This window comes from Alligator sinensis, unplaced genomic scaffold (assembly GCF_000455745.1).
Source record: "Alligator sinensis unplaced genomic scaffold, ASM45574v1 scaffold196_3, whole genome shotgun sequence".
NCBI lineage: Eukaryota > Metazoa > Chordata > Crocodylia > Alligatoridae > Alligator > Alligator sinensis.
This window is the reverse complement of record NW_005842264.1, coordinates 1,274,713-1,302,020: the sequence shown is the minus strand read 5'-3', so window position 1 is coordinate 1,302,020 and position 27,308 is coordinate 1,274,713. Positions and strand designations below refer to the sequence as shown.

Sequence of the window (27,308 nt, the reverse complement as noted above, 5' to 3'; positions counted from 1 at the left end):
GGTGGGGTGGGGAAGCAGAGAGAGAAGGACTACCTAACTCTCCAGATTTATTTTCCCTGCTGAGCGCTAAGGGGAAAAAATTCAAGGCAAACCTCCAATAATTAGGTTATACCTGGAAAAATACAGCAAATTTATAAATGTTCCATATATGTAGAATCTAATTATTGGGGGAGGGGGCCATCTAATCAGTGTTGTCTTCTATTCAGGTAAACACAGTAGTTAATACTCAAATCAAGTAATTTATTGTTAGGGCTAACTGGCTACTACTAGGGTGTTTAAAGACATGCTTTGGGAGGCCGGGGATGCGGGGAGGGGGAGCTTTAATTAAAGTGCCTGGAACTCTCATGTGTATCAGCATCCTGCACTGAAAAATGGTGGTGGGGACACTTTAAAACTCATTGAATGAGCGCTAAAGTGCAGGGGTTTTTCAGTGTAGGGATGCTAATATACATGACACTGGAGTGCTGCTGGAGCATGGGTACATGTATAGGTGCCTCTAAAGTGCACAAAATTTCAGGGCTCTGAATTGATGGCTGCTGATAGACGTGCTCCAATGCATTCTAGTTAGAACACATCAGAGCAGACTCAATTAATCAAGTGTGCTCCATGTTCTAATTAGAACCCTGCAGCATCGCCACAGTGTCATGTGTATTAGCCACCCCCCACCCATTTCAAAATGGGTGTGGGGGTGATTTAACTGAAGCCCATTGAATGAGCTTTAACTAAAGTGCCCTGTGGCCATTTTTAAATGCTTGGGGGTTTAATACATGCGACGCTGCAGTGTTTTAATTAGAGCGGCTCTCCAGGAACTGCTCTAAGTAAAACACTCGTTTTCCATCCCCAAGTATGGGTATAGGCAGCTGATGAGAGGAGAGATCTCAAGTATTATTTTTAGATCAATAACTTATTTGGCTATAAAGAATTGATTCAACACAAGTGAAAAATGCTCAACTACCAATGGAGCCCATCAATCCTCAGGTTAGTAGATGGCCAGTAAGTAACTGTGACAAGAGAGAAATGGTCTGTGCTTTACAAAATGTCCTGACCTCTATATGCTCCTTGCTACTTTTAGAATTTAGTTGGAATATAGATAGCCAGAAGCTTTCCAGTCAGAGAAGTGTACCATTAAGTAATACAGGAAGTTATCTGTTCATCCTTATCTTGACCAACGTATGCACGTGTGTTATGGTAGTCTTTAATTGCATGATCTCATACCTTTTTTCCTCTGCAGAACTCTTGTCTCATTCAGTGAATGGCTAATTAGGTTCTGAATATGTATTTTGTCCCTATTTAATACAGGCCTTGTTCCATGCCATCCAAACCTAGCACTGAATACACAATTATTAATCTGTTGCCTTCATGCTCTAACCATACCATCTGAGAGCTTCACAAGCAATAGTGAACTTATCTTCACAGCATCTCTGTGATATGAGAGGCGATATTATGCTCATGTTGCAGCGAGGGGACCAACGCACAGGGAGATTAAGGGCAAAGTTAGTGTCTGCTAATTTCAAGTGCCCAGCTTGAGACACTTAGGGTTTTCAGAGTACTTAGCATATTTATAACATTTCATATGCTCAAAGTAGAGCTCCAATTGACTTCAGCTGCAGTTGTGAGCTCTGAGAACTTCCGCAGTTCTGGCCTCAGGTTCAACACTCAGAAAATAAGTCAAGCACTGTAAAGGTAGGAAATTCCAGAATCGTGTCATAATGTATATACGCACAAGGTGACCAGTTTTAATGTTGCAGAGATGATCTTAGTTCTAGCATTTCCTAACATTTTTATATTTTGCTTTGTAACCTTAATGTTCTTCTTAATGGAGGGTTTTTAGTGTGTATCTTTGTATAACTAAACATGTACACACATACCATACCACTGTGTAATGTAGTTACATACCTCTACATAATTTATTGTAAGTTCTTAGATCTCTCTTCTCACCAAAATGAATAAATTGAAGTGTGCATGAATATGAACATTTCCAATATGTTCCTTTGAACAACCATGTCATAGTGAAAATATTTCCTTCTGCAATTAAACCTAAAGCAAAAGTATTTAGTACCAAAAAAAAAGGATTTGGAATAAGAATGAAAAGGGAGCTGCTTCCCTTTTTTTTCACCCAAGTGAAGAAACAGGACCACAGTATTATTTTATACTTATGGCTTAGGAAATGGTGCATAAATATCATCTTTTGCTCATTTATAAACTTTTCTTCATGGTCCTTAGATCATTTTGTAAAAATCTTTGCACATGCTCTTGCTTTGAGTCATTTTCTTTAAAGTTACTTGGCCTTGATTGTTCCCAAGAAACAATATAACACAGCAGGCAGTAGAAAAGAGCTACTGTAAAAAGTTCTGGAAATACTATATTCTGGGGTGTGCCTGTACATGGTTGTCACCATATATCTATGACTGATTGTGCCTATGATTATAGTGCTGGGTCCCCCCCGGCATTCTGTGTAAACCCCCTCCACCAGCACTTTTGTTTTCCTTTATCTCCTCTGTGCACTCTCCCCTCTGCATTCAGTGTCCTCCTCCTTCAGACATACTCTCCTTAGTTGAGGATGTTTGTCTCCTTTCCTGACCCCTGTCAGAATAGGGGTCAGTGCATGATCTTTTCTCCTCCCAGGGTCATGGAGGCTGACTGGGATGAGACTTCTCTTGTCCCTCTTGGGCACGTCCTCACATGCAGGGGCATGCACTTGCAGTGGGGAAAAAGTAGCAGCAAAAATTTGTGCCGCTCCTTTTTGATGCTACACATGCCTCTGCATGTGTGCTTTGGTGTGGGGCAAAATGCCCCACTTCGGGGAAACTGCCCTTGCCCTGCTCCTCCCAGCTCCCACAGTGCTGGAGGAGCCAAGGGACAACTACAGAAGGGGACATGCTCTGGTTGGCAGCCAGAACGTTTCCCGGGAGAATTGAGCCTCTGTGCCTGCTGCCTTTTTTTTTGGTGAGGGTTTTTTTGTGCTGATTTCCCAGTAGCAAATTTTGCCCTGTGCTGCAAATTTGCAGTGTGGGGCATGTTTTAACATGCTGGGCTTGTAGTTTGTGGCAACACACAGAGCTTTGCAGTGCTACTAACTGCATGTGCCTGCACATCTGGATCCAGCCCTTGTGGTCACAGTCAAGAGGATGAAGGTTGGACTTTTCCCTATGACTGCCTCTGCCAGCTGCATCAGTTGTTGTTTTCCTCCCAGCTGAACAGAGTGCCCACTTCCCCATACTAGCTCCATGGGGGAGTGCTGAAGCAGTGTTGCATGTCTTCCCTTTTACCTCTTACATCCTTCTTGCCACAGGGTAAAAGACATGTATATGCAGGATGACACTGTAATCCCCTCTTGCCTGAAAGGCATGTGGTGAAGGTGTGCCCTCATCACTTCCTATGGATACATCCCTGGTGATGATGGGTATGAGCTAATGAATGGACCCAATGCTCTGACAAGAGTGAACAATGGCTTAACAATGCTGCAATGTCTTTTGGATACTCCACACTTTGTGGCTGTGGAGTCAGCTAGCAAGCAGCTTGTGCTTCATTGGCCTCCCCATCTTCCCCTCCCGTTCCAGGCAGGGGAAGATCCAAAGGGGGTGTGGTAATGTTTTCACAACCCTCTCTTCACAGCATAGCATGGCAGCTCCAGTTCTTCATAGTGCCATAAAGCTGGGCCCCCTGCAGATTCCAAACTATGCTCTAGGAGAGGAGTCAGACATTTTTATAGCCCCAGAGCAGGTAAAAATCCCCTCTCTCGTTACCCCTCCATTCCCCTCCATGCTCAGAAGTACAACTCCTCCACTCCCATTTTCCCCCTGCCTACTTAAGTCTCTTGGTTTGGGAAGAGGAGAACCACTTGCCACTGCTGCTGTCTCTAGCTGAACCAGTGTCAGGAGAAGCCCCAGAACCTCTCCTGTCCCACTGTGTGCGGGGGCTTGGCTCAGCTGGGGATAGTGGCAGTGGTGGCAGTGGGCAGGCTCTCCCTTTCTGCCCAGTCACCTGGATGTTCCGTACAAGCCTGGGAGTATAGAGAGGAAAGGAAGGTATGCCAAAAGTGAGGGGCAATTCTTACCGTATTCAGGGGCTTAAAGAATTAAAGTGCCCAGCTGGTGCTCCAGGGATGTGGTCTGTTTGTCCTGGTGGGCAGGGAGGTCAGAAATTAGCTGGGTGCGGCCACCCTGCAGCACTGGTTGCTGCTCCCACACCCTGCTTTTCAAAACTCTGGAACGGTCTATGGTTCTATGGTAGATAAAATGGTGGGAACAGCATGGTACCCATTATGTTACTGAAACAAAGTATGCCTGCACATCACTATTGGCCTAATGCAGCCTGTCAGCACTGACATCTTCCAACAAGTGAGAATTGCTTGTAGACAGCCTTAATAGTAGCTAAGTAGCTTGAGAAGCAATGACTTGTCATTGCCCTCTGTTGATTCACTGATAATATAATTGCTGGATGCTACAGTTGCATAGCCTAAAAGGTACACCATTAGTCAGGAATCCATTGAAGATGCCTGGAAATGTGATGTACAGTGGGTGCATTTACACATGCAAATGCTGCTGGATGCACCCTGGGCAGGCACCTACATGTACACCCATTTGAGAGCAGATTTGCTGCTCCTGGAAGCAGTCTGCCCTTGCCCCCTCTGGCCCTACACCAGCCCCTTGCAGCAGCCAGGGGGAGCTCTAGGCTCCCCCTGGGTGCTAGCCGAGGGGCTGTCAGGGAGCACAGGGCCAGGAGATGGCTGTCTTCTGGCAGGGACTGGGAGGGTGCTGTCTGCTTCCAGGAGCTGCCTGCTGCTGGGTAGGCTCTGGTGACAGAGCCTGGGTGGGGATGATGTCCCCCTGCCCCAGCAGCAAGCATCTCCCAGCCCTGGCTCCCTGACTGAGGGCTTATAAAGAGCTGCAGGGGAGGGGCAAGTCCCAGTCCCCTGGCCTGATCGCCCAGTGGGGTAGCTAGCAGTGAGTCCCCAGCTGAGTGGGGATTCTCCACCTAGCCAGGGGCTCACTGTTAGCTGCCCAACTGGCAGATCAGGGCAAGGGGCTGGGACCTGCCTCTTCCCCACAGCTCTTTCCAAGACCCATTCCTCAATCGCCCAATTGGAGCATGTGGGTGGGAAAAAGCTGCAGGGCTGGGGGTAGTTCCTGGCCAGTTCTGGGCTGCATGGGGAAGTCTGCACATGCAGCCTGGACCTGGCTGGGGACTGCCTGAAATGAGACAGTCCTCAGCCACGCTGCAGCTAAGGGGCAGATCCCCACCAGCCCCAGGCTGGGTGGGAAACTCTCTCTGTGCAGGGAGCTCCTTGCCCCAGCTCTGCGATTACAGAGTGCGAGATTGTTACTTGCCTTGAGTGCAGAGCTGGGGCAGGGAGCTCCCTGCCACTGGAGCAGGGGGCCATTGTTGCTGCCCAGGGTCCAGTGGCAGAGCCGCCCCGGCAGCAAGTAGCTCCTGGGGGCAGCGGGCAATCTCCCACCCCCTGCTGCCCGGCTGACCAAGAGCACATTTGCTCCTGGTCAACTGTCTACACATGCCTTACTGTGCATTAATTACTCTGTAGTTAATTTGCTATTCGCATTTGCAGGTAGCAAATTAACTACCAAGTAGAGCAAACTATCAGGCAGTAAAGGTCTGCACCTGTAGATGCAGTTGCTTACTATGCAGTAATTTGCTGTACTGCACAGTAAAGCATTTCTGTAGACATGCCCAGTGTAATGGTAAATAACAATGGGCAGATTGATTACAGATCAAAAGGAACAGGAAACCAAATACTCTGCATGTGTTCTCCCATGTAAAAATAACCCTGATACTACATTGATCCTTAGTGGGTGTGTCTACATGAGATGCTTTACTGCACATTAGACTAATGCGCTGTAAAGCAGCACCATCTACACATGTGCAACAATTACTGCGCAAAATATTAGTCTAATGTGCCATTTTCTAGTACCTATAGATACAGATACTAGAAAAATGGTGCATTAACTAATGTGCCGCACCACACATGTAGATGCTGATGCAATTTGCTCCCAGTCAGCCTAGGCAGCAAGGAGCCACAAGGGGCAGGGGGAGCTGTCTCAGTTGGCAGGACACTGCTTGCTAGCCTGGCTGGGAGGGAGTTCCTCCCTCTTCTCCCCACTTTCCCCCCTGTAACCTGATCTCCCCACAGCTAGGACAGAACCGCAGGCTGAGTCAGGACAGCTCCCTCCACCCTTTGGTGCTTGGGGCTAAGCCATGGGGGGTCTGGAGCTCCCCCTGGCTGCTGCAGGGGGGGAGAGCAGGGCAGGAGCCACCTTGGACTGAACTGTTCCTGTTGGGCTCAGTTTGTTCCTGATCGGGGTGCACATGTAGATATGCACCGGGGAGCACTTTAATGAGCCTGAATTTTCTGTGCGTAAAATTTAAGCACGTTAATTGCACATGTAGACATGCCCAGTTTATCCTATTGTGTACACCTCCCAAATCACTCCCATGTGATACCCACCATAGCCTAGTAACTTATTTATGTTTTCACAATTGCCTTAGTTATGCCACATTGTCTGAACCACTCTGTTCTTTCAGCCTTTCTAATATTTCATATCTATTTGGCACTGCAATCACCATTATATATGTCTCTGTTTGTGTGCACGGGAGAAGTACAAGCAATTTAAACTACTTGGCCTTGTTGAGACTTCTTTTTCTATACTGCACTATCGTTTTATACAGGTAGGCCTTGCTGTGCATGCAGAACCAATGAAATGGGAAAATCATTATGTTCTCTTGCTGGGAACATGACAATGTTTGCTCTTTAGTGAAATCTGGATTGTTTGTAAACTATTTTGTGCAACTTTAAGTATTACCTTCAGGCAAACAATGAAAAAGTATTAAGAGCTTGCTCTTCCAAGTAAAATGGAAATATATCAATATGGGAGACCAGAGAGAGAGAGAGAGAGAGAGAGAGAGATTTGCATAGGTTAGAAAAGGTCATTAAAGCATCTGGCGGTAGTAACTGACATGTGTCAATTTGTAATGTTAATGAAATGTGTATTAATTCAAAAACCCGTTCTTAAGCTTCAAATGCCACTTTTGTTTGCTGTGTTCTCCTAGTTGATGGTGATGACTTTTCAGAACTGTACCGTGCTTGTTTGCTCACTAGTGGCATCTGACCTGAGGTCAGACTTCTATTTAACCCTTTCCTGTAGGTCAAAAAACAAATTAATCTGGTGAGAACTGAATTGGAAATGAGGTGTCTGGATAACAGGTGTCCCACTTTTTGAATAGCTGACAGGCTGAAACATGTTTATATCTGTCCTTATGCCATTCAGTAAGTCATCTCTGGGGTCAGAGAGCCATGCATGAGATATGTGAGATGGATAGTTGCCAAAGGGAGTGATAGTAACAGGTGCCTCATACTAGAATATGAATTTGCTGATTTGGGGATACTTTCTGAGATGGATTTTGTTGGAGGATTGGTTCATTTATATCTGTTATACACTTTATTATGCATATGTTCACTGTCAATATATTTAGCGGTTACAAGATGCCGAAGCAGACTTCTGCCTGAGCCCTGAAGAAACATAGTGTCACCATCCTTCTTAATTTATTTTTTTCTAGAGGATGAGGATGATGAAGAGATGGTGGAACCGAAAGCACAGAATGACTCAGAAATGGAAAATCAAGAGCAGAAACAGGAAGTCAAAGAAGGTATGTAAAAGATGTAACAAAATCCATTTTTATTGGTCGAGCCCTTCAAATAATTACTGTCACATATAATGCTCACTATCACAGATAATCCTGAGTAGTAGACTAAGTATTATGAAAAAGTTACGAAGTTCCTTTGATTCATCACTTGATTAGGGCATAGAATCAGTACATCTGATAAAGTACTTGAAGAGTAAAGCTTGCTCTTCCAAGCAAAATGGAACTGTGTCAGAATGGGAGACCAGAGAGAGGGATTTGCATAGGTCAGAAAAGCTCATTAAAACATCTGGCAGTAGTAACTGGGGACCAGCTAGTAGATCTCAGAAACTTGTGAATGTTTCAAAATCTAGTTTCCTTAGTAGAGGTCTGATAGTCCATTTGCTTTTGCAGAGAAGATGTGACCTCATGACAAGGGGAAACAATTTGGATCTCCCAGTTCCAGTTCTGCCATAACTTGCTTTCTGACCTGTCTGGTCAGTTCTGTCAGAATTTTCCAATCTGTGTTTACAGTTTAGGCATCCAGATAAAATAGGCCTCAAAGATATTCAGTACCTACAACTCTGCATATGTTTGAAAATTCTGGGATTTTCCAACAAAAACTATTTAGTTGGAAACTGTTGATTTGTCAAAAGAAAACTTTTTTTGTGGGAATTTACATACCACCATAATCCATGGATTTTCTGGTTAAAATTTAAACAAGAAAGACTTACTTCCTCCACCCCCAGAACAGCCAGTAACCTAGTGGCTGGGACATTTGCCCAGGAAATACTAGCTTTATTGCACTCCACTACTTTTACTACTCTCACTCCTACTACTACTAATAACAACAATTAATAGCCATGTAAAGTGGTGTCAGTAGCAATCTGGTATGATGTTTTGTTACCAACAGCATAAGCAAGTACATTTTTTTAAACTCATTCTGTGTGCTGTACCAAGAATTTTCAGTAAGTTGCTGAATACCATGTAAAATGTTCAATTTACATTTATACATATTCCCTTGCATTTCCACATAAAGGGGATCCCACTGTTTATATCTGAAATCAAGACGAGGGAGAGACTGTATTAATGAGTGAATAGAAGGGAAAAAAATTACACAGAATCCTAAAAATATCTATTTATTTTAGTTTTTCACATGCTTGCAAGTGAGCCCTTTGTGTTGTTATAGCTGAATGAGTGCCATCACTAACATCATCTCTTTCTTTGTTATAGTTTAGTCTAGTGGAAGTGCTTCATATTGCCACTGGCTCCCTCCCTTGTCTAGCAGTAGCTATGCAAAATTTTGGTAGCAGTGGTCTCTATGACACGTCAAAATTTAAAGTCAAGCAATGTACTTGCTTCAGCCTTGTGGGTTGCTAATAAAAAGTGGGTTCAATGGAAAAATCTGCTCGTACCCCCTAGAAAACATACTTGTTAATGATATAGCTAAGATAAAATAGAAACACATGGATGACTAACATTAAATGCTGTGAGCTGAAGTAATCTTTGGAAATTTGACTGAGAATGGAATAATAATGTTGACATGCTTAGTGCAGTTCTCTGCCTTTTCCCTCTTCAGATCAGTTTTTCTCTCCAATGTAATCACCCTTCTCATGTTCTGAGCAACACTCAGAGTTTGAAACCATCGTTTGTGTTTCATGGAAGTGATTAAAACCATGTTATAAGTCAAACAAGAGTTTAGAGGAACATTTCCTGTCAGTACTGCACTCTGTGTGCTGGATTCAGAATTAATGGCTTTTCTGCAAATTAGCACATAATGGGTTAAAAGCATATTTATGTTGGCATTAAGTACTCTGGCTTCTTTTTTTCTGTAAGGCAAGACAATATTTTGCAAACTTTTTAAAGAATCTCTAATAGATATTATAGTGGCGCCATTCACACGGCTATATGGTAGTTAAGGCTGTGTCAGCACTTCCATTATGAATCCTGTTTTTCAGGGATTTATAACCCAGCCATAAAAATTTGCTCAGGGCTGAAATTTGGTTTCAGCTCAGGGAGCACATTTTTAACAGACAAAAAAAAATCAACTTGGCTTTTTTTGAGTTATAGAAGTGTTAAAAAAATCATGAGAGAGGGGAGAAGAGAGACAGACTTTTTTTTTTATATGTATACCTCAAAAATAGGTTGAGTATACAAAATATAAAAGCTTAGATCCACTCCTTAAGTTTAATTTTCCTCAAAGTCATTGGGGTAACAGTGCTTTATTTTATCAGAGGCACTTTAATAAGAAATCTGAGTTTTTCTCCATGTATTACAGCTGCTCCTGTTGGGTGCATACTTATATAGGTACTTACTTTTACTCACTGGAGTAATGCCACTGGTTTCCATGGGGCTACTCAATGTGTGTAAATATCTGCAAGATTAGCAAGTATTATTGGATTGGTTCATTATTATTATTATTGGATTGGTCTATAGAAGATGCTGTGTTGCCGTAGCGGTGAGCTACGGTGATGTGTGGGCACTAACCATGACATTGCCGCTACTGCACAGTAGCAATGAGCTACTGCACAGTAGCTTGTTGCTACTGCACAGTAGGGTTCAAAATGACCCGTGTACTGCTGGGACTTCACAGTACCAACTGCTCAGTCAGGGGCATGTGTAGATGCACCCGGTGACAACAAAGGATACAATTCACCTGCAGTATAAAGGGCCTGTACAATGACCTATACATCACCTAACTTTGCATGAGGACTGAAGTAGTATACCAAACACACTGGCAGGATGGTGATGTCTGAGTGTATTTGTCAAGAAGAGGGTTATTGCACTGACTTAGTAAAGAAGCCCATAATGGGGAAGGTTGCTATTTGAATCTGTGAAGGTACATTGTGCCCTTCTCAGAGCACACAGCTGGCACACAGGAACTACTACCAGAAGTGCAATTGCAGCTTGTTTAGACATAATGAAGCTGGCTTTAATCTATCTTGCTTGAGTACCACCAGCAGTGAGTGCAACTATGGTATCTGAGAGCTATAGATTCACTAGGGTTTTATTGTGCAAACATGATCTCAGTTTGGCCTCATGTCTCCAGAGCAGTGTGGGACAATAACATTAGGCTGTGTATAGAATAATGTATAGAATAGATAAAAAAAATAATTTGGAATATATAGATATGTGGACTGTATATATCTATATACATATACATACATACATATATATGTGTGTGTGTGTGTGTGTGTGTAAATATTTTCTCCTTGCATGGAAGAAAAAGTGAGTTGTCCCTGGAAACCAAAATGAAATGTGTGGGTATTTGGTGTCATACTTAGGTATGACACCAAAAAATTACTTTTAAAAACAACAAAAATTGAACAGATCTGAAGGCAAGAGACTTACTCAACATGTAGCTATGAAAAATTATGGCTTTTTATTACTTTACAACTGTATTAAAATGATCCTTCACAATCTTCTTTTGCATGTCAAGACTTTTCCCCATAAATGTAAACACGATGCTTGAATGTAACAGAAAAAAATATACCATACTTATGCATACAACTTTAAGAACTGAGTTAACAAAGGGTCAAATATTGTTCCCATCAGATAGGAGCAGGATTGACTTAAATACACTACCAACAGCTGTAATGACAATATATAAGTAAGGGATTCATCCTGAATGGTTTGGGGCCTCATTCTGCCCCAAATGGGACTCAAATGGGAATTTTCAAATGGAGAGAAAATCTACAATTAAATAAATACAGTGAAATATAAAACAGATTCCTGGAACCTAAGTTAATTTGTAGGTTCTGGGTTTATTGAAGAATAAAAGCCTGACTATATTATTAGCATCTATTAAAAACAAAACAAAACAAAAATCTATGAGAGGAAGAAAGAAAAAGAAAGAAAGAAAGAAAAACAATGAAGCAGGAAGCCACCACCTTAAGAGAACTCTGCTACTAAAGACAGGAGATTAGCTCAGCTCATTTTAGTGCTGTAGTTCTTCTTTCAACATGTGTGTAAGTCCACACAACCTTTAGATGTTTTAGCTAACAAGAGCTGTAGAAATCCATGGCTTGAACTTTCAACATACTATGTGGCACCTTGTTCTTTTAAGCTCCCAGTGATGGGCAATAACCCCATTCCTTTCCCTGGCTACTGCTTTCATGTTTGTCTGGTGTCATCAAGCTGCCTATCCTGTTAGACTTATCTCTAAAAGTGAAGGGGGCCTGCATTAGACAAGTGAGATGATTCATGTACGTGGGTGTTGTGAAACATTTTCAGCTATTTGAAATACTGCCTTTAAGTTTCTTCTTTAATTTCCATATTCTTGCCTAAGTTAATTTTTCTGTAGTCATCGAGGGAACTAGTATAAATCAGTGAATCTTTCCCCTGTGTTATCAGCTGAGAAGAGCTAGGAAATGTTAAGAGCTCTCTATCTACAGCATGGTGTCTCAGACTCTTTTTGAACATGGCTGTTTCTTTTATACACAACACGGGAGCTGATTCAGAAAACCTAACCCTTGCCGTCAACATTTTGCCTAAGTAAGAAATGAAACAGAAGGCTCAGTGTTTATTCCGGGCAAAAAAAGAGATTATTGCTTTTACATAAGAAAGAACCTTTATGTCTTCAGGCAAAGTCTCTAATAAAAATTATGAATTTGCTGAATATGAGCTCTCATAAAAAGCTGTGGTCCAAAGAGTTAATCTAAGGTGATTCTTAGATTTATATAAGGAATCCCAAGTAAGAGTCCAGAGGCACCAATACAACCACTGCTGAACACACTTCATGAAGGATGGGGGGGGTGTTTGCAAGAATAGTTAAAGGATTAAAAAATGTACCTTATGAAGAAAAAATTTTGGAGCTTTAGTTTATGAGGACTTTGATGTAATCTATAAGTACCTCAAAGGGTAAATTTTATAATAGAAGTCTGTCTTGCACACAGATATAATGAAAAGTGCTGACTGGATTCTGAATCTAGACAGTGTCAGACTAGGTGCACATTTTTACCAGGATGGTTAATTAATCATTGAAACAAATTAACAAGTGTTGCAAAGGTTTGTCAGCAGTGGTAAGGTTGAAATCAAAACTGGAGATTTTTTCTAATAGGTATGCTTTAGTTCAAGTACAGCTATTGGACTTGAATCAGAAATTAATATAAGGAAGTCCAATGGCTTCTGTTATGCAGGGGGGGTGGGGCAAGCCTAATAATCCTTTTATGACTTTACAATATATAAATATAATGGCTAGGCTGAAAACAGTAGCCATAGGTTATGTTTACAGTACATCTGGACGGTTTTATTAAAGTATTTGCAGGCACACTTGATGTAGCTTTAATTCAGGTTGCTGAGGTACCAATAGAAGTAAAACTGCTTTGTAGAAGTATAAAGCCTTTGAATTATTTATGCAAGGAGCAAGGATTTTTGTGGGTGATACCTTTTATTGGACCAACTGCATTGTTGGGGGAGATCTTAAACAAGCTTTCCGGAACAAGGTACCCTTCCTCAGGTTTAAGAAAATCAGACACAGCTTAAGCTAAGTAGCAGATAGAACAATGACCTGTATAAAACCCCATTTGTAAAACATATGCGTGTGTGTGTGTGTGTGACCTTATATTTCATGTAAATATATGCAAATAAGAAGTATTTATCCATTCTAGATCTGTCCATTAGAGGGCAGTGGTACACATATACACTGGCCAGTTCCTTCTAAAGTCAGTGGGGCTTCACTGTATAAACAAGAGCAGAATTGGATCCCTACTATTCATAGTTTTTATTATTAAATTCAACCAATCAGTATAAAATCTTTTGATCCTAGTTAAATATCAACCTCTGTTATACACTACAGCTGTATAGAATAGGATTTATCTGTGTAATAAATAACTGTGAAGCCAAATACTGCATTCTCAAATATCATTTGTGAACATGCTGTAGCATTGTGTAGAAGAACAAGGCCCCAGGAAAAAATACTCAGATCAGCCACTTTTCTTGGAAGGAAGTCGTGTATCTCTTGAAAACTGAGATCAAAGTAACTCTAAGTTGCCAGATAGGGGGAGAAAATTGCAAAAAAATTAGATAAAACTTATTTTATTTTATTTTATTCAAGGTAAAAGACACACAAGGAAAGAAATGGGGAGAAAATGGAAGTGGCCCTGAAAGATAAATGTGTGGAAAAATCTTCATATTAAAAAGAGCAATCTGTGTTTCAATTTCTGCTTACACTTTGTATATTTGTCACGTTATTGAAGTATGTTGTACTGGAAAAAGTAATGATGTTGACATTCTTTCAAGAAAAGATTGCCTCAAATAAAACTTCAGAGGCAACCGAATGAAAGAAGAAAATAATGTTAAAATATGAAGCTTAATATTGCTAGGGGGCATCTGGTGTGTCAGTCAGATGAATTAGGTAGACCAGTTTATGCCCTACAAACCTTAGCCAGGGTGTTTTCTGATGTTGAAGAGGGCTTAATAAACTGTTGGCGTCACGCAGATCATTGCTAACTACAAGAGAGATTTTGTGGAGGCAAAACTGCAGTCATTCATGTCTCCAGAACTTCCAAGCTGCTTTTTTTTTCTTTTCTTCCTTCTTGTGATTTTTTTTTGGCCAGTTATAGTTGGCAAATGCCATTTAATGAATTTATGTTTCCAGCTGCAGAGAGGATTAGAATTACCAAGTCATTTTAACCATTTGGAGCAGTTTAAAGTTAGTTTTCCAGTTGCCTGCACATTCATTTTCTCTCTTTTTATACTAGTTCAGTGTGTTGTCATGCTTGTTGTCTTTGATTCTCATAAACTGATACTTTGGTGGTGACAATGGGATGTTGTCTCATTACAGGCTTCCTCTCCAGATGAGTTCGCTTAGTGCCAATTTACTATTCAGTACTGGATGCTATAGTAGGTCAACTGTACTCTTTGCCAATTCTTCTTTTTCTTTTTTTTCTACATAGTGGGCGCTTCTACATGAGAAGTTTACTGTTCATTTGACTAATCAAGTGCACGGTAAACTTCTTGGCGTCTACACACGCGCTCCTATGAGAGTACACGAAACTAATAAACTCTCCAGAAGGATAGTGTTGTAAAATGCAAGTGCTAACCTGCTGTGGAAGTTTTTTTTTGTGGTCAGCAGTGCATGTGTAGACATTTTCCCAGCTAGCCGGGGCACAGGGTACTTCAATGCGGGGCTAGTTGGCAGGCAGCTCCCCCCTCCCCCCCACTAAAGCACCTTTGTGCCTCAGCCAGTTGCTCTGAAGCATGTGGAATTGGGCAGAGTAGCCAGCGCAGAGCTGTTCCAACGGGGTCCATGTGCATCGAGGGGGGGTGGGGGTGCTGGCTGAGGCACAAAGGTGCTTCAGTACTGGGCTAGCCAGCAGGCAGCCCCTGCACTGAAGTATCCTCTTGCCCCAGCCAACCCCACTGCTGCAGATGGAGCCCTGTCTGAGCAGTCCTGGCAGGCAGGACAGGGCTCCATGTACAGCGTGGGGGCTAGTTGGGGCATGAGGGTGCTTCAGTGTGGGGGCTGCCTGCCAGCTAGCCCTGCACTGACACACCCTTACGCCTCAGCCAGGGCCCCTGCAGCACATGGAGCCCTGGGCTGGCAAACTGACCCCCTTGGTTCCCTGCCAGTCTGGGCTGCTTCGACCAGGCTCCATGTTCTGCACATGAAGAAACTCCAGAGAAACGTGCTCCAGAGTTTTTTGCTTCTAGGCCCATGTTCAAGCACTGTGCCCAGGAGCAAAAAAACTATGGAGCAATAAGCTCTGAAGTTTATTTGTGTGCATTAATGGCATGTGTAGATGCTCCCATGATGCCCCCGTCTAGAGATATATTTTGCTCCTGCCTTAGTAACTGATGTTCCATTACACTGGGGAACTATGCAGGGGATATATACACCTCTTGCATGGCATAGAGGTCCACAGAGACCCAAGATTAGTTTGACAAAGCACCATGGAAGGCAGTTGTCTATGCTGGGGAAGGCAAAGGACCAGGGCATCATCCAAGGTTGTAGTTTCTTAGCTACTCTGTTTCCTGGGAGGATTTTTGCCTCCATTCTGTACCTTCCTGTCTGGTTGGATTAGGTGCTGTGCAAAGATTTTGCTTCTATAAATTATGGCTTAGACCAGTTCAAATAAATATAAACTGGCAATATTATCACCTCCCCCTATCTTCTGGGTTGAGAGGAAAAGTGCTTTAAAGACTGAAATGGATTCAGGTACAATGGTGACTGTGGCTGTATAAGTGCCTTTGATAAATACCTACTTCTAACCTTGCTCCCTTAAATTAGCAGAATTGTACTCAAATATCAGAGGGCAAGTTTTGTTTTTTGCCTGCTCCTGAGTGCAGCCTGATGCCAAGCCTGAGAAGAGCAAAGAAAAAAAAAGGAAGTTTTGCAGAGACTTGTCCATCTGATGTGTGAGACACAAATCCTATATGCTGTAGCACTTCATGTTCAATAATTTTGAAAGGGCTACTTTGAACTATTTCAGTTTGTGTTTTGTTAAACGTTAAGCAACAGGGTATGAAGTTACAGCTTAACATCAGGACTCTCAGGGTGTTCCCTGAGACACTAAATTGAATTAACCTTTTGGCTATTTAACCCACTGTGACTTGGAGAGTCTGCAAGATGTTTTTCAAAAACAAATAATCTAATTAAAACTTATAAACAGAGAAGCACTTGGAGCAGCTATTAGTACGGAGCTATTGTAGTTTTAGTACTACAATTTGATAACTGATGATTCTTTTATTATATTTTGTTTGCAAGCATATTTATGAAATTTGAACCAAGTTTTCTGCTGGCATAAATCTGCTGAAGTCAGTAGGGCTTCACCAGCAGGCAGCAGGGAATTCATCCTGTTAGCAAAATTAACTTGATATAACTTCAGTGACACCTGTGGCATTTTCCTAAGGTGGATACGGTACTGTTTTTCTAAGGCTAGAAAAGTAACCAGTGCAATGATTTATTATTTAAAAGGACACAGGAGTAAAGACGGCCATTCAGTTTATTCTGACTGATTTATTATATAATGTTGGGCCAGTGTAATTGAAAGCAGAATTTAGATACATAATTCTAAGAACTTGTCAATTCCTCTTTTTCCCTCATAATCACACCATTTATAGTTTGTTAACAGCGTATTAAACAATACAGAAAAGCAAACTTGGTGCATCTCATAGAGGATGCTTTTTAACTCATATTTGTATTGAAAATGTGTTGAACACAGTGAACATATCCTATTTACAATTGCATAGCTAGATCCCCAGCTAATGGAAACAGGACTGAAGAATCTGATATAAAGTCTTTAAAATGGAATTGTAATATATAACCTGACTTGCCCCTAAGGGAGTGAAGAGGGCATTGGTAACTGTGCTACAAATCCTTCCCTTTGTCCAGTCCATAGGGAATATAAGTCCTTAAAGCCCCCAACTACAGAGGCATGGATCTTTAATTTAAGCTGCATTAATTCATGCTTTTAACTCATGAAATCCTACACTCAGTGGGTGCCTATACACATGCTCCAATGCGTTCTAATTAGAATGTGTTGGGAGTGTTCTAAGTAGAACACACCTGCATGCTGCAGTGACACATGTATTCAGCATCCCACATTTCAGAATGGTGGCAGGGGCTCTTTAACTAAAACTCATCGAATGAGCTTTAGTTAAATCACCTCCACAGCCTTTCTGAAATGTGGGACACTGAATACATATGATGTTGCAGCATTTTAATTAGAGTTGCTATATGGGAGCCTCTCTAATTAAAATGCCTTCCCCACTACCCTGGAGCATGTGTATAGGCAACCAGTGACCCTGTGGGCTTATTTATATCACAGTGGCATGAGGCCTTAAAGACCAAAGAGCTGAGCTTCCACCAGAGACTCTGCCCACCCAACTCTGCTGTTTCACTCCAAACCTGGGAATTCATCAAGTTGCTCATCCCTAGTGCCCACCCTTGAGACCTTAGCCTCTGATGGGCCTGACAGGTGCTGGGACTAGTCCATAACAGCTTCTCTGGATAACTTTCAGATCTGAAGCTCGTCAGCACACTTAGGTGGGTAGGCCGTAAGAAAAGCATGCTCAGCCAGTCCTATCCATGACCTGCCACTGTAGTGTGGACAAGCCCTCTGTTAGCCAAGAAGTAGTTGTAACAAGTACACAATATGAGGACAAAGGAACCTTCTTTCTTGTAGACTTAAGCTACAACTGCCTGATCCTGATAGGGTAGAGAACAGGTGGGGTTGGGGGGATATAGGGCTGTGACCTTACCCCTTTTCTCTATCAGTCAGCAATACTGCACTTCATGAAAGGGTGCAGCAATATGGCTAGTCCTCTCCACACAACACATCCTACTAAAGAGGAGAGCAAAGCTAAGGTCTACTGAGTGTGGAATACCTGAGCACTCACAGCTCCATTTAAAGTCACTGTGAGCTATAGCTTTGAGAATCAGGCCCTACTATTTTAAAGAAAATAATGATTAACCTTTGAGATGTACAAGTACGTAGGTGTAAAAAAATGTAATAACTGATTATAAATAAATGCAAGAATTTAATCTGACCTCACAAACTTATGGTTGTGTGCGTGATTCTAGAAATCCCCTACGTACATGAGTAATCTCACTGACTCAGATCAAGTCTCTTCATCCGAGTCTACCATTGTTTAAGCCTACTTCTTTCCAGGAGGTAAAGTTCTAGTTCAAAAATATTAAATGTAGGTGCTGTAGCGATGAGCTATGACGATGTATGTTGTCGCTACGGCGATGTAGCGTCAGCGGGCATGAATCATGATGCTGATGATACTGCCCATTGCTCAGTAGCTCATTGCTACTGCGCATTAGGGTCAGAAACGACCCATGCACTGCCGGGACTGTGCAATAACAGCGGTTACTGTGCAGTATCAACTACTTAGTTGAGGGCACATGTAGACGCACCCTGTATGAAAGATTTTGATTCTTTTTTATTTTTGATGACTAAATGTTTGGCATAATAAGTTCTACAGCTCTGGCTTTTAGGAGGTTTTAAAAGATGCTTTTAAAGAAAATTGTGTGGGTGTTTGTTTTTTAATTTTGTTTCATGGCTAACCCCTAGAAAAGATCTTTATTTATTTCAGTGCTTCACAAACTGTCCAAAACTATTGCACCAGGAAGATGCTGGAAGAAGTGAATAAAAGATTATGCAAAGTGAAATCCAGTAACCCTTTTAGTACAATGAACTGTAGTATAACTTTTACTAAGCTAAGAAGATTATTTCATCATAGTCATATTTTAAAAAGTTATCTGCATTTAAAAGTCATGTTAGACAGGTCCTCTGTTATATAAGTGTTATGCCTTTTCAAGTGTAGTATTGCAATAAATGTCAGTCAGAACTATTTCCTGAAATATGAACGCTGGGTTTATTTAATTTAGGTTCTTAAGTATTTTTCTCTTCAGAATAATAAATATGTAAGATATAGGATCTCTTCTATGTAAATGCCACATTTTGTGAACATACAGAGGTATATTTAGATACTGTTAAATTCTTAGTCATGATTTTAAATGTAAAGCATGGATTTATTTCTGTCAGTACAGTAGTGAGCTTTCATATATGTAAAAGAAAAATAATTTTCACTGAAGACTTTGATTCACTTGGAAAGGTGTAAGATGCTATATTTTTAACAGTGGCTTTCTGCTTTGGAAGCTCCTCCTAGAGAACTGACAGAGGAAGAAAAACAACAGGTTCTCCATTCAGAAGAATTCCTGATATTTTTTGACCGGACAATACGTGTAATTGAACGAGCTTTGGCTGAAGATTCAGATATATTCTTTGACTATAGTGGCCGAGATGTGGAAGAGAAGGATGGGTCAGTTCTTTTTTCCTTTTCTAAAGTATAAATCCATTGTATATGGGATCAAACTTGTGAAAGTTTTATTTTAAATCTAAAACCAATATGGTAGAACAGTGGCTTCCAGTCTTTTGGTACTGTGGGCCTGAGAGCTGGATCCCATGTAGGGTCAGTCCATGCATGTGGCCCACCCCCATATGCCTGGATACAGCCACATGCTGGACTGACCCAACTCTGCGCACCAAGATCTTGCCATGTGGGATCTGGCTATTCACTAGAATGATTTAGCATATGCAGGGCCACATTTTCTGGCCCACACGACTCCCCATGGGTCCAGATATTAGGCAGTAGGTTAGTGGCAATTAATGCTGGCACCATTATCTTTCCATAAAGTTCCCAAAACCTTGGGGAGCTGGTTCCATGGATCAAACTGGGCCCACAGCCCAGAGGTTGAGTACCACTCCTGTATAGAATCAGAGGGTAAAACATCAGAAGTTGATATATTTGAAATCTCTGATCATATTACTGCACTGAGTTATTTTGTAAAATACCATCTTGCTTCATTTCTCTGATTTCTTTTAAAGCTATTTTAGAGCTGGCCTACATTTCAAGATTTTGATGACATTTCAAATAGTAATAAAACTGTGAAAAATATGAAAAAAATCCTAATATTTTTGGCCAGCTTCAATTGGTGTCACTTTCTATTTATTTTGGACTTAAGACCAGATACCTAAAGGTTGTTTAACACCTAACAGTGTAAACAAACACCTTATGGGATGTTTAGAAACACTTCAATGGCCTATTCCAATTAGATGCCTGGGTACTTCTAAAAATGCAATGAGAAGTCAATCTATATTTTTAGTGCTTTAATACTGTATTTTTACCACATGTAAGTACATTTAAGGTGCTAAGTGATGCAGTTACTGACTAGATCTTAAAGAGGTATAACATTAATTGCAGTTCTTTTTTATGATATGATGCATCTTTCAGCTAATATAAAGAACCAAGGTCTTGACCACCTGTGATCATTAACAGGCCATTGCAGATCTCTCAAAAGTAGGGGTTTAGTCCTGGTATCCTAGCTAGTTTCCACCATGTAACTGTAGCTGTATCCTGCCTAACTAAATCCCTCTGCAGTCCTATCATTTCAATTGTATATAGAAGTCTTCATTTACAATCCTTAGACCTTCAGTGCACCACTGAACAGCTGCTGAAATTCACTCCAGAAGTTCCTGCACTTTTTGGAGTGGTTAAAATGATTCTTTTAGGTAGAGTTTAGACAATAAATTTGCAAGTTTAAAATGAGCCCACTTAGCTGAAAAGTGCTATGTGAGCACAAGATCACAATCAATACATATCCTAAATGTAAAGCAAAGTTTCTGTGTCTAAACTTTTAATAAAAGTGAAAACCAAATTTTAATGGGGTTAGAATGGGATGACATCCACATCTCAACTACTAGCCCTCAGGCAGACTGCAGGATTTCAGCTGCAGTTCCAGTCTACAAGATAGAATGATGAATAGTATCTAACCCTCTGTAGAGTTTCTCAGCCACTGAATTTATATGACCTTTTGTTCAGCCCCACTCCCAACAACTCCTTTTTGTGCTAATCTGTTTGAAGCTTGTGCAGAGCCTATCTTTGTACATGAGATTTGGAGGTCACTTGCTTAGCTGACGTATTGGTGTAATTTTCAGAAGGCTACTGAAGGATTTATTTGACATACAAACAGTAGGTGAATCCATAATGCAAGCAAGAAGGCCGAACTTAATAAGGAGATGCATATGTAAGACTTAGTTATTTGGACCCCAGTGGTGATACTTACATGGATTTGGAGCTACAGTATATTATGGCTTCATAAGAACCGTGCCCAGTCAGTAGTCACTGTGGAATATATGATCTATTTTTTATATTATGGGGTTAAATCAGGCCTCTGGTCATGGACAAGGGTCCTATTGGTCTATATAACTACAGGACAAGAATTACAATCTAAATATTAAAGCAAAAGCCAAGAGGAGGATGCAGGCAGATAGATGAAGGCAGCAATGAGGCAGTGCTGGGCATCATGGGAGGGAGTGTTTAACAGCTGCTTGTCTACTGGCAAGGTGTTTTTAAAACATCTTAGTAAAGGAGAATTTTAAGAAGGAATTTGAAGAAGGACATGGAGGTGTTAATTAGGAATTCCTGCCACATGTGAGAGTGCAGCATGAAGAAAAGGGGCATATGTTTAAAAATCTAACAAGCTGGCTAAACTGAGGGCTGTTATTGGTGGCTAATTGGAGGTGTGAGTGCACATGGAATTAACATGTAAGAGGCCATGGGTAGAAGAAGTGTATGTGTGAACATCCTTGAAAATAAAGACCACCCATTGTTTGGTGTGATAGAGAAAGAATAAAAAGGGAAGGCTGGTATGGTCAAAGCAAAGAGTGAGGAAGATACATCTTGATTCAGTGCTTGGAATGGAAATGAGTGAAGAGAGAGACTTCATTTGTCAAGTCCAGAGAGGAGGTTGCAGTAGTCAAGAGATAGAAATATAGGTATGTCAGGGAATTTTGGGGTAACTGAATTCAGACCAAAGACATCCAAGTTGTGTAATCCCTTCCATGATTTTATCAAGCTCCATATTAAAATAAGTTTATATTCCTTGCCCCAGTCTGCCTCTACTGGAACACCATTCCATACTCTTCTGGTTGTTAGAAACCTTCTTTTTCACATACAGACTAAATATATTCATGATCTATTTATATCAACTGGTTCTTGAGGTAACATTGTCTTTTAGCTTGTCTTGATAATGAGAGTTGATGAGAGTTGGGACAATTGTTTTAGCTCTGTGAATGTCGTACTTTACTGTTTTAAGCAGACAGAATTAGCAGGAAATAGACACAGTTAAATTCTCTAAAAGGGAGTGAGGAGTCAATGATAACCAGGTTGTTGCCTGGAGTGGCATGCAGGATGATGATGTTGCCTACTATGTCTGAGAATGGTCAATGGAGGAAGGCTTTGGGATGTAAGAAAAGAGAATTATAAATACTATTTTGTCCACATATGTCCAAAATGTCTTTCTTTTTAGCCCCATGACAAGATAGCCAATGAGCTGAAATAGCTAGGATTAAGTAGTATGACAAGGCTTGAAACAAGGGGTGTGAGGATGAGGTGTGTGTGGGGACGGGGCGGAATTTCTTACATTAGCTGTCATTACAAATGAGCCTGGGTACTTTAAAGCATGCCTTTGTTGTTTAAATCCACACAGAGATGTTCAAGCTGGAGCCAACCTTTCCTTTAATCGTCAGTTCTATGATGAGCATTGGTCCAAGCATCGTGTTGTCACCTGCATGGATTGGTCTCTTCAGGTAAGCTGTGAAGTTATGAGCTATATAGCCATCTCGGGTATTTCCCTTCTTTTTTATTTGATAAGGTTTTGTGTCTTTGATATTAACTGTTTTTTAATGACTGGATTCTGAATGAGAGTATAAATATGGGTAAGGAGGAATAAAGACTATATGAAACTGTATTAGTTTTATGTGTTTTATGTTAAAAGAAATCATGACTTAACATTCAAACTATGTATTAATAATCTTACCCAGATGTAAAACTCTCTGGTTTTAACCTCCCCTCCAAAATTTCCTTCATGTAATTTAACATTTTTTAATAAAAGACTTTGTGATATGTTGAAATTTTAAAATGTAGAGACTTCATAAAATAAACTGAATTTCAAGCAGGAGTTAAGTAGAAGAAATAATTTAATATTTTGATAGTTTTATTTCTCACAATGTAGTAAATAAATCCAAATGTGAATGTACCTGACTCTAGCTAAGATTTTCAATGGAGTGCTACAAAGGTTTTTATGACAAATGGCAAGTCTAGCTTGTCACTGGCTACCTAAGGTTTACAACACTGAGCTTCCTTCTTGCAGACCTATAGGACAGGAGACTAGGCACAAGGATGATAGGAAGTATCCATACTCCTGGGCACCTTAAAAAGACAATGTGTAAAACCATGGACCAAGTCTTGTTCTACCTTTGGGCATCTAAGTGCTACTTAGCTGTCTAAAGGCAGATACATAAATAACACTTAGTGCCACTTATATAAATTTTAGAATCCATTTCCAGGGAGATTGCCTTGGGTTCTGTCCCCTGTTCTGCCCCTAATGCTTTCTGGCCATTTTATCTAATGTCTATTTCAATGGTTCTCAACCTGTTTAGGTTTGAATCACCCCTTGTTATTCTTAAAGGACCCCTCAGGAAGCGCTAGCTCTTAGTTTTCACTCATTTTTTGACTACAGAAAAATACTGGAGCAGTTTTTCTGTTGCAAAGAATTCAGCAAGAACACAACAGGTCAGAATGTTTTTAACATCATGGATTCCTTTATGAAATTTCTGGATCCATCTTGTTTTGCACACCTAACAGTACTTACATTATGTAACACCCTGGGGCACGATTGAAAGGATCTCAAGGCACCCCAGATGCCATGGCAACCTGATTGAGAATCTCTGGTCAATTTAATGCAAGAAACTGCACTGGGGGCACCTTCTTGGCAGCCTGGCTGATGAGCTAGCTTCAATAGCAATATTGAGGGTGTTCTTTATCCCATGATATAGTGCTTAGGGCACTTTTCTAAAAGTGAGAAATGTATGTTCAAACCTCCTGTGGGTGAAAGAGGGCCAAGAACCCAGGTCTCCCATTCTTTGTATAAATATCTGAACGATTAGGATTGGGTTGAAACAGGAGTTTTCAACCGTTTTTGGCTGTGTACTCCTTTACCTGCAAAATATGGCTGCTTTTACCCCTTACACTCAATGTGTCTCTATTAACACCAACATGTGACAATGCCATTATTCACTGTGTGTTGACCAATCAGAAGCTCTACTGCCATTAATAAAATTTAGGCATGTACCCTTTGACAAAGTGTTGTGTGTACCCCCACGATACTTATTCCCAATTTGAAAACCACTGGACTAAAATATGGATGGGTTCTTCTCCAGTTGTTTTTTGCTGACTGAAGTTTCTGGGATTTATATGGAATGAGACACTTTCCCAGGTGAATAAGATTGCAGCAGAGCATAAGTGGATATAGTGGATCACTTTGAAACATTCTCAGATAGACAAATCTAGTCATGCAAGTAGGAATAGGATCTAATATCTGTATAAATGCCACTAAAATATCACTAGACATAGAGTGACCATATGTCCCAGATTGGCTGGGGGAGTCCTGGATTTTAAAGGCTGTCTCAGCATCCTGGGCATTGGAGAAAATTTAAACAAAAGTACTAGATTAGTGGGAACCTGGGAGCCGTGAGGTTCTGTGTGTGTGTGTGTGATGCTGTCCTGCCTGCCCCACTCTTGGGAGCTGTGCGGTGGAGAGACAGACAGACAGAGTGAGAGTGTGTGTGTGTGTGGGGTGGGGGCTGACGAGGGGGTGGGGGCAGTGGGCAAGTGACAAAACAGCTTTCAGGATGCTCTGGGGAGCATAGGCACCGACTTTTATTTTTGCTGCGGGGGGGCGGGGGGGAGAGGGGGTTGTTCTTTAATGATGGACATGTGAAAAGTTTTACACATTTCAGTTGCCAGCCCTCTTCCCAAAGGGGTCCAGGGCCCTCGGGCCCCCATGTATTCAGCACCTCTGCTAGGGAGCACAGTGCCTTTGTCACTGGAGTCAGGGCTGTGGACTAAGGCTATGGCTGGGGCCAGGGGCAAGGTGCCGATTGGACTTGGGGGTGCTGCACAGGCTCTGTCTGCCCCACATTGACTCATGGCTCTGGCCCCATCCCAGCACCTATAGCCACATCCTAGCCATGCAGCCCCAGGCTGGGCTGGCCTGGGGCAGGCCAGCTGCATTGCAGCTCCCACAGGAAAAGCCCAGCCTGGCCCTACTGCACCCTTCCCTAACTGGGGAAGGGGATGTGAGGCTGGGGCTGCATGGCCTTGATGCAGCTGCAGGTGCCAGGACAGGGCCAGACCTGGGAGTCAGACAGAGCTCGCAAAGTGTCCCCAGCCAGGCTGGTGGCCTGCCCCCACCCCCGGCACCAGCTTGTCGCCCCCGTGAAAAAGGCACCATGCTCCCCAGTGTGTCCTGGCTCCAGCCTGCAGCCCTGGCTTTGGTGACAAAGGCACTACACTCCTAACACCTGCTCCAGCCCGGTCTGCTGCCACACAGTGCCCTGGCACATGTGTATGTGCGCGCGTGTGTGTATGTTCTAGATTTCCCCTTCTCCCCTCCTGGATTTTCCTAAAATAATTCTGGTCACCCTAACTAGACAGCTGAGTAGTTATTCAGTGTTTAAAGATGGAGTAGGATTTGGTCCTGTGTGTCTAAAGGTTGAAGTAGATGGATCATGTATGTTGATCAGGATGAGGCAGTGGACATATTCTAACCAGCAACAATTTTCTCTCTGTCCTCCTAACCTCAGAATAAGACCATCTTTGGCTCCTCCATGCTTGCAGAGCTTTCTGTACTTAAAATGGCAGTTGCTGGGTGAGAGGAAACTGTGAATTAGGGGGCAGTTAGACAGAAAGGGGAATAATGCTGTTTAACATCAGGCAGCCTAAATAATGGAAGTGTAATGTGCCACTTAGGCTATAGACTTGGATACATGGTCTGAGATCGTTACTGAATTGTGAGATGTAATCTCATCTGCATGTGCAGGGAATGTTTTCTGCTATTATATTACACTCCTTATTTATCAAATTAAAAATTCTTCCCTGTATTCTCATACATAATATCAATTTTGCAACAGGTATGTACTGGCATGATGTGGGTGGCCTTTAAGCGCATATGGATTTCCACAGAAATCAAATGCCAGCCTGAGGAAATGCTTATCTTAGGTTGTTCACTTGTTCAGGGGCTGGAAATTACATGGAATCCTTATCTGATATTTTCCAAGCAGGCAGCTTTTACTGTATTCCCAGGACAGCAAGATAAAGCCGACTTAGAAGAGAACTGCCAAATGTGATTGTTCAGACCCTCAGGCACACAAGCATGTTCTACATCCCACCTCTTTGTTCTAGGGTGGCCCCGCCTCACCTTCCTCTCCCATTAACTCCTCAGCCTTTCTGTCTTTGGCACAAGAAGCCTGAGCTATTCTCAGTGCAGTCCCACATTAGATTGGAAGGGGGCACTATGTCTCCTTTTGTCATCTTTTTCTTGTGTATGTAACAGGGGGAACAGGAGCAGGACTGATGTCTCACCTAGGAGAGAGCCTCCACACACTCAGTCCCATCCCATAATTATATAGTGTCCAGTGTACCAAAGGGTACTTGAGCAATTTGAATGTATTGCTCAGTATAATAAATAAATAGATAAACAAATACACAAACAAACAAATAAATATTGAGCAGCAGAACATATTGTTCAGTATGCTGAGCCGCAGAATATGTTGCTCCTTTTTTTCTGGGATAAAGCTATTTCTTCTAAATCTCCTTGAGGAAAATAGAAGCTTAATCAAAGAAAAAGTTTAGAAAGGAACTAGATGCCTTGATTAAATAAATTATCCCTAGTTACATCTAAAATTAAGTCCAGCGTGTGTGGGATCATTCATATAATTAAAGCTAACCCAGTAAACCTCTGATTCTTTTGCAGAAAGGAGGGTAAAAATCCTTACTCAAGTTTTTGTTTAGACAATGCTCAAAAGCTTCAATTTAAACTTAAAGAAGGGGAATCACCTTATTCAAAACAAGGTTGTCTCAGCTAGTACAAAGCCAAAACCAAGATAAAAGATGCAGAATTCCTAAAAAACAGTTCCTCTTCCTTCTTGACACCCATGTGACATCACCTCAGCTCCAGGTCAAATGCATCTAGCCAAGATGAAAGTGTGGTGCTTCACATTACAATATTTCTGTACTACTTCCAATAGCAGTTACAAGATTGTTAGACAACTGTTACAGACTTCCCCAAACACTGTAAACATATATAGACAGAGTGTGAA

General features: G+C 41.6%; 1 protein-coding gene across 3 annotated transcripts in view; it reads left to right on the top strand.

Annotated features, from left to right (window-relative positions):
• The window catches only part of DYNC1I1 (dynein cytoplasmic 1 intermediate chain 1), a 289,110-nt gene that overhangs the window by 157,864 nt on the left and 103,938 nt on the right, over positions 1-27,308 (top strand). For all 3 annotated transcript variants that reach the window (XR_003095040.1, XM_014521844.2, XM_025209028.1), the window contains exons 7-9: positions 7,573-7,662; positions 19,245-19,407; positions 22,637-22,736. Coding sequence is in view for 2 of the 3 variants with exons in the window: in XM_014521844.2 (XP_014377330.1) it covers positions 7,573-7,662; positions 19,245-19,407; positions 22,637-22,736 (353 nt within the window). In the remaining variant the exon portion in view is untranslated. The remainder of the gene's footprint in view (positions 1-7,572; positions 7,663-19,244; positions 19,408-22,636; positions 22,737-27,308) is intronic.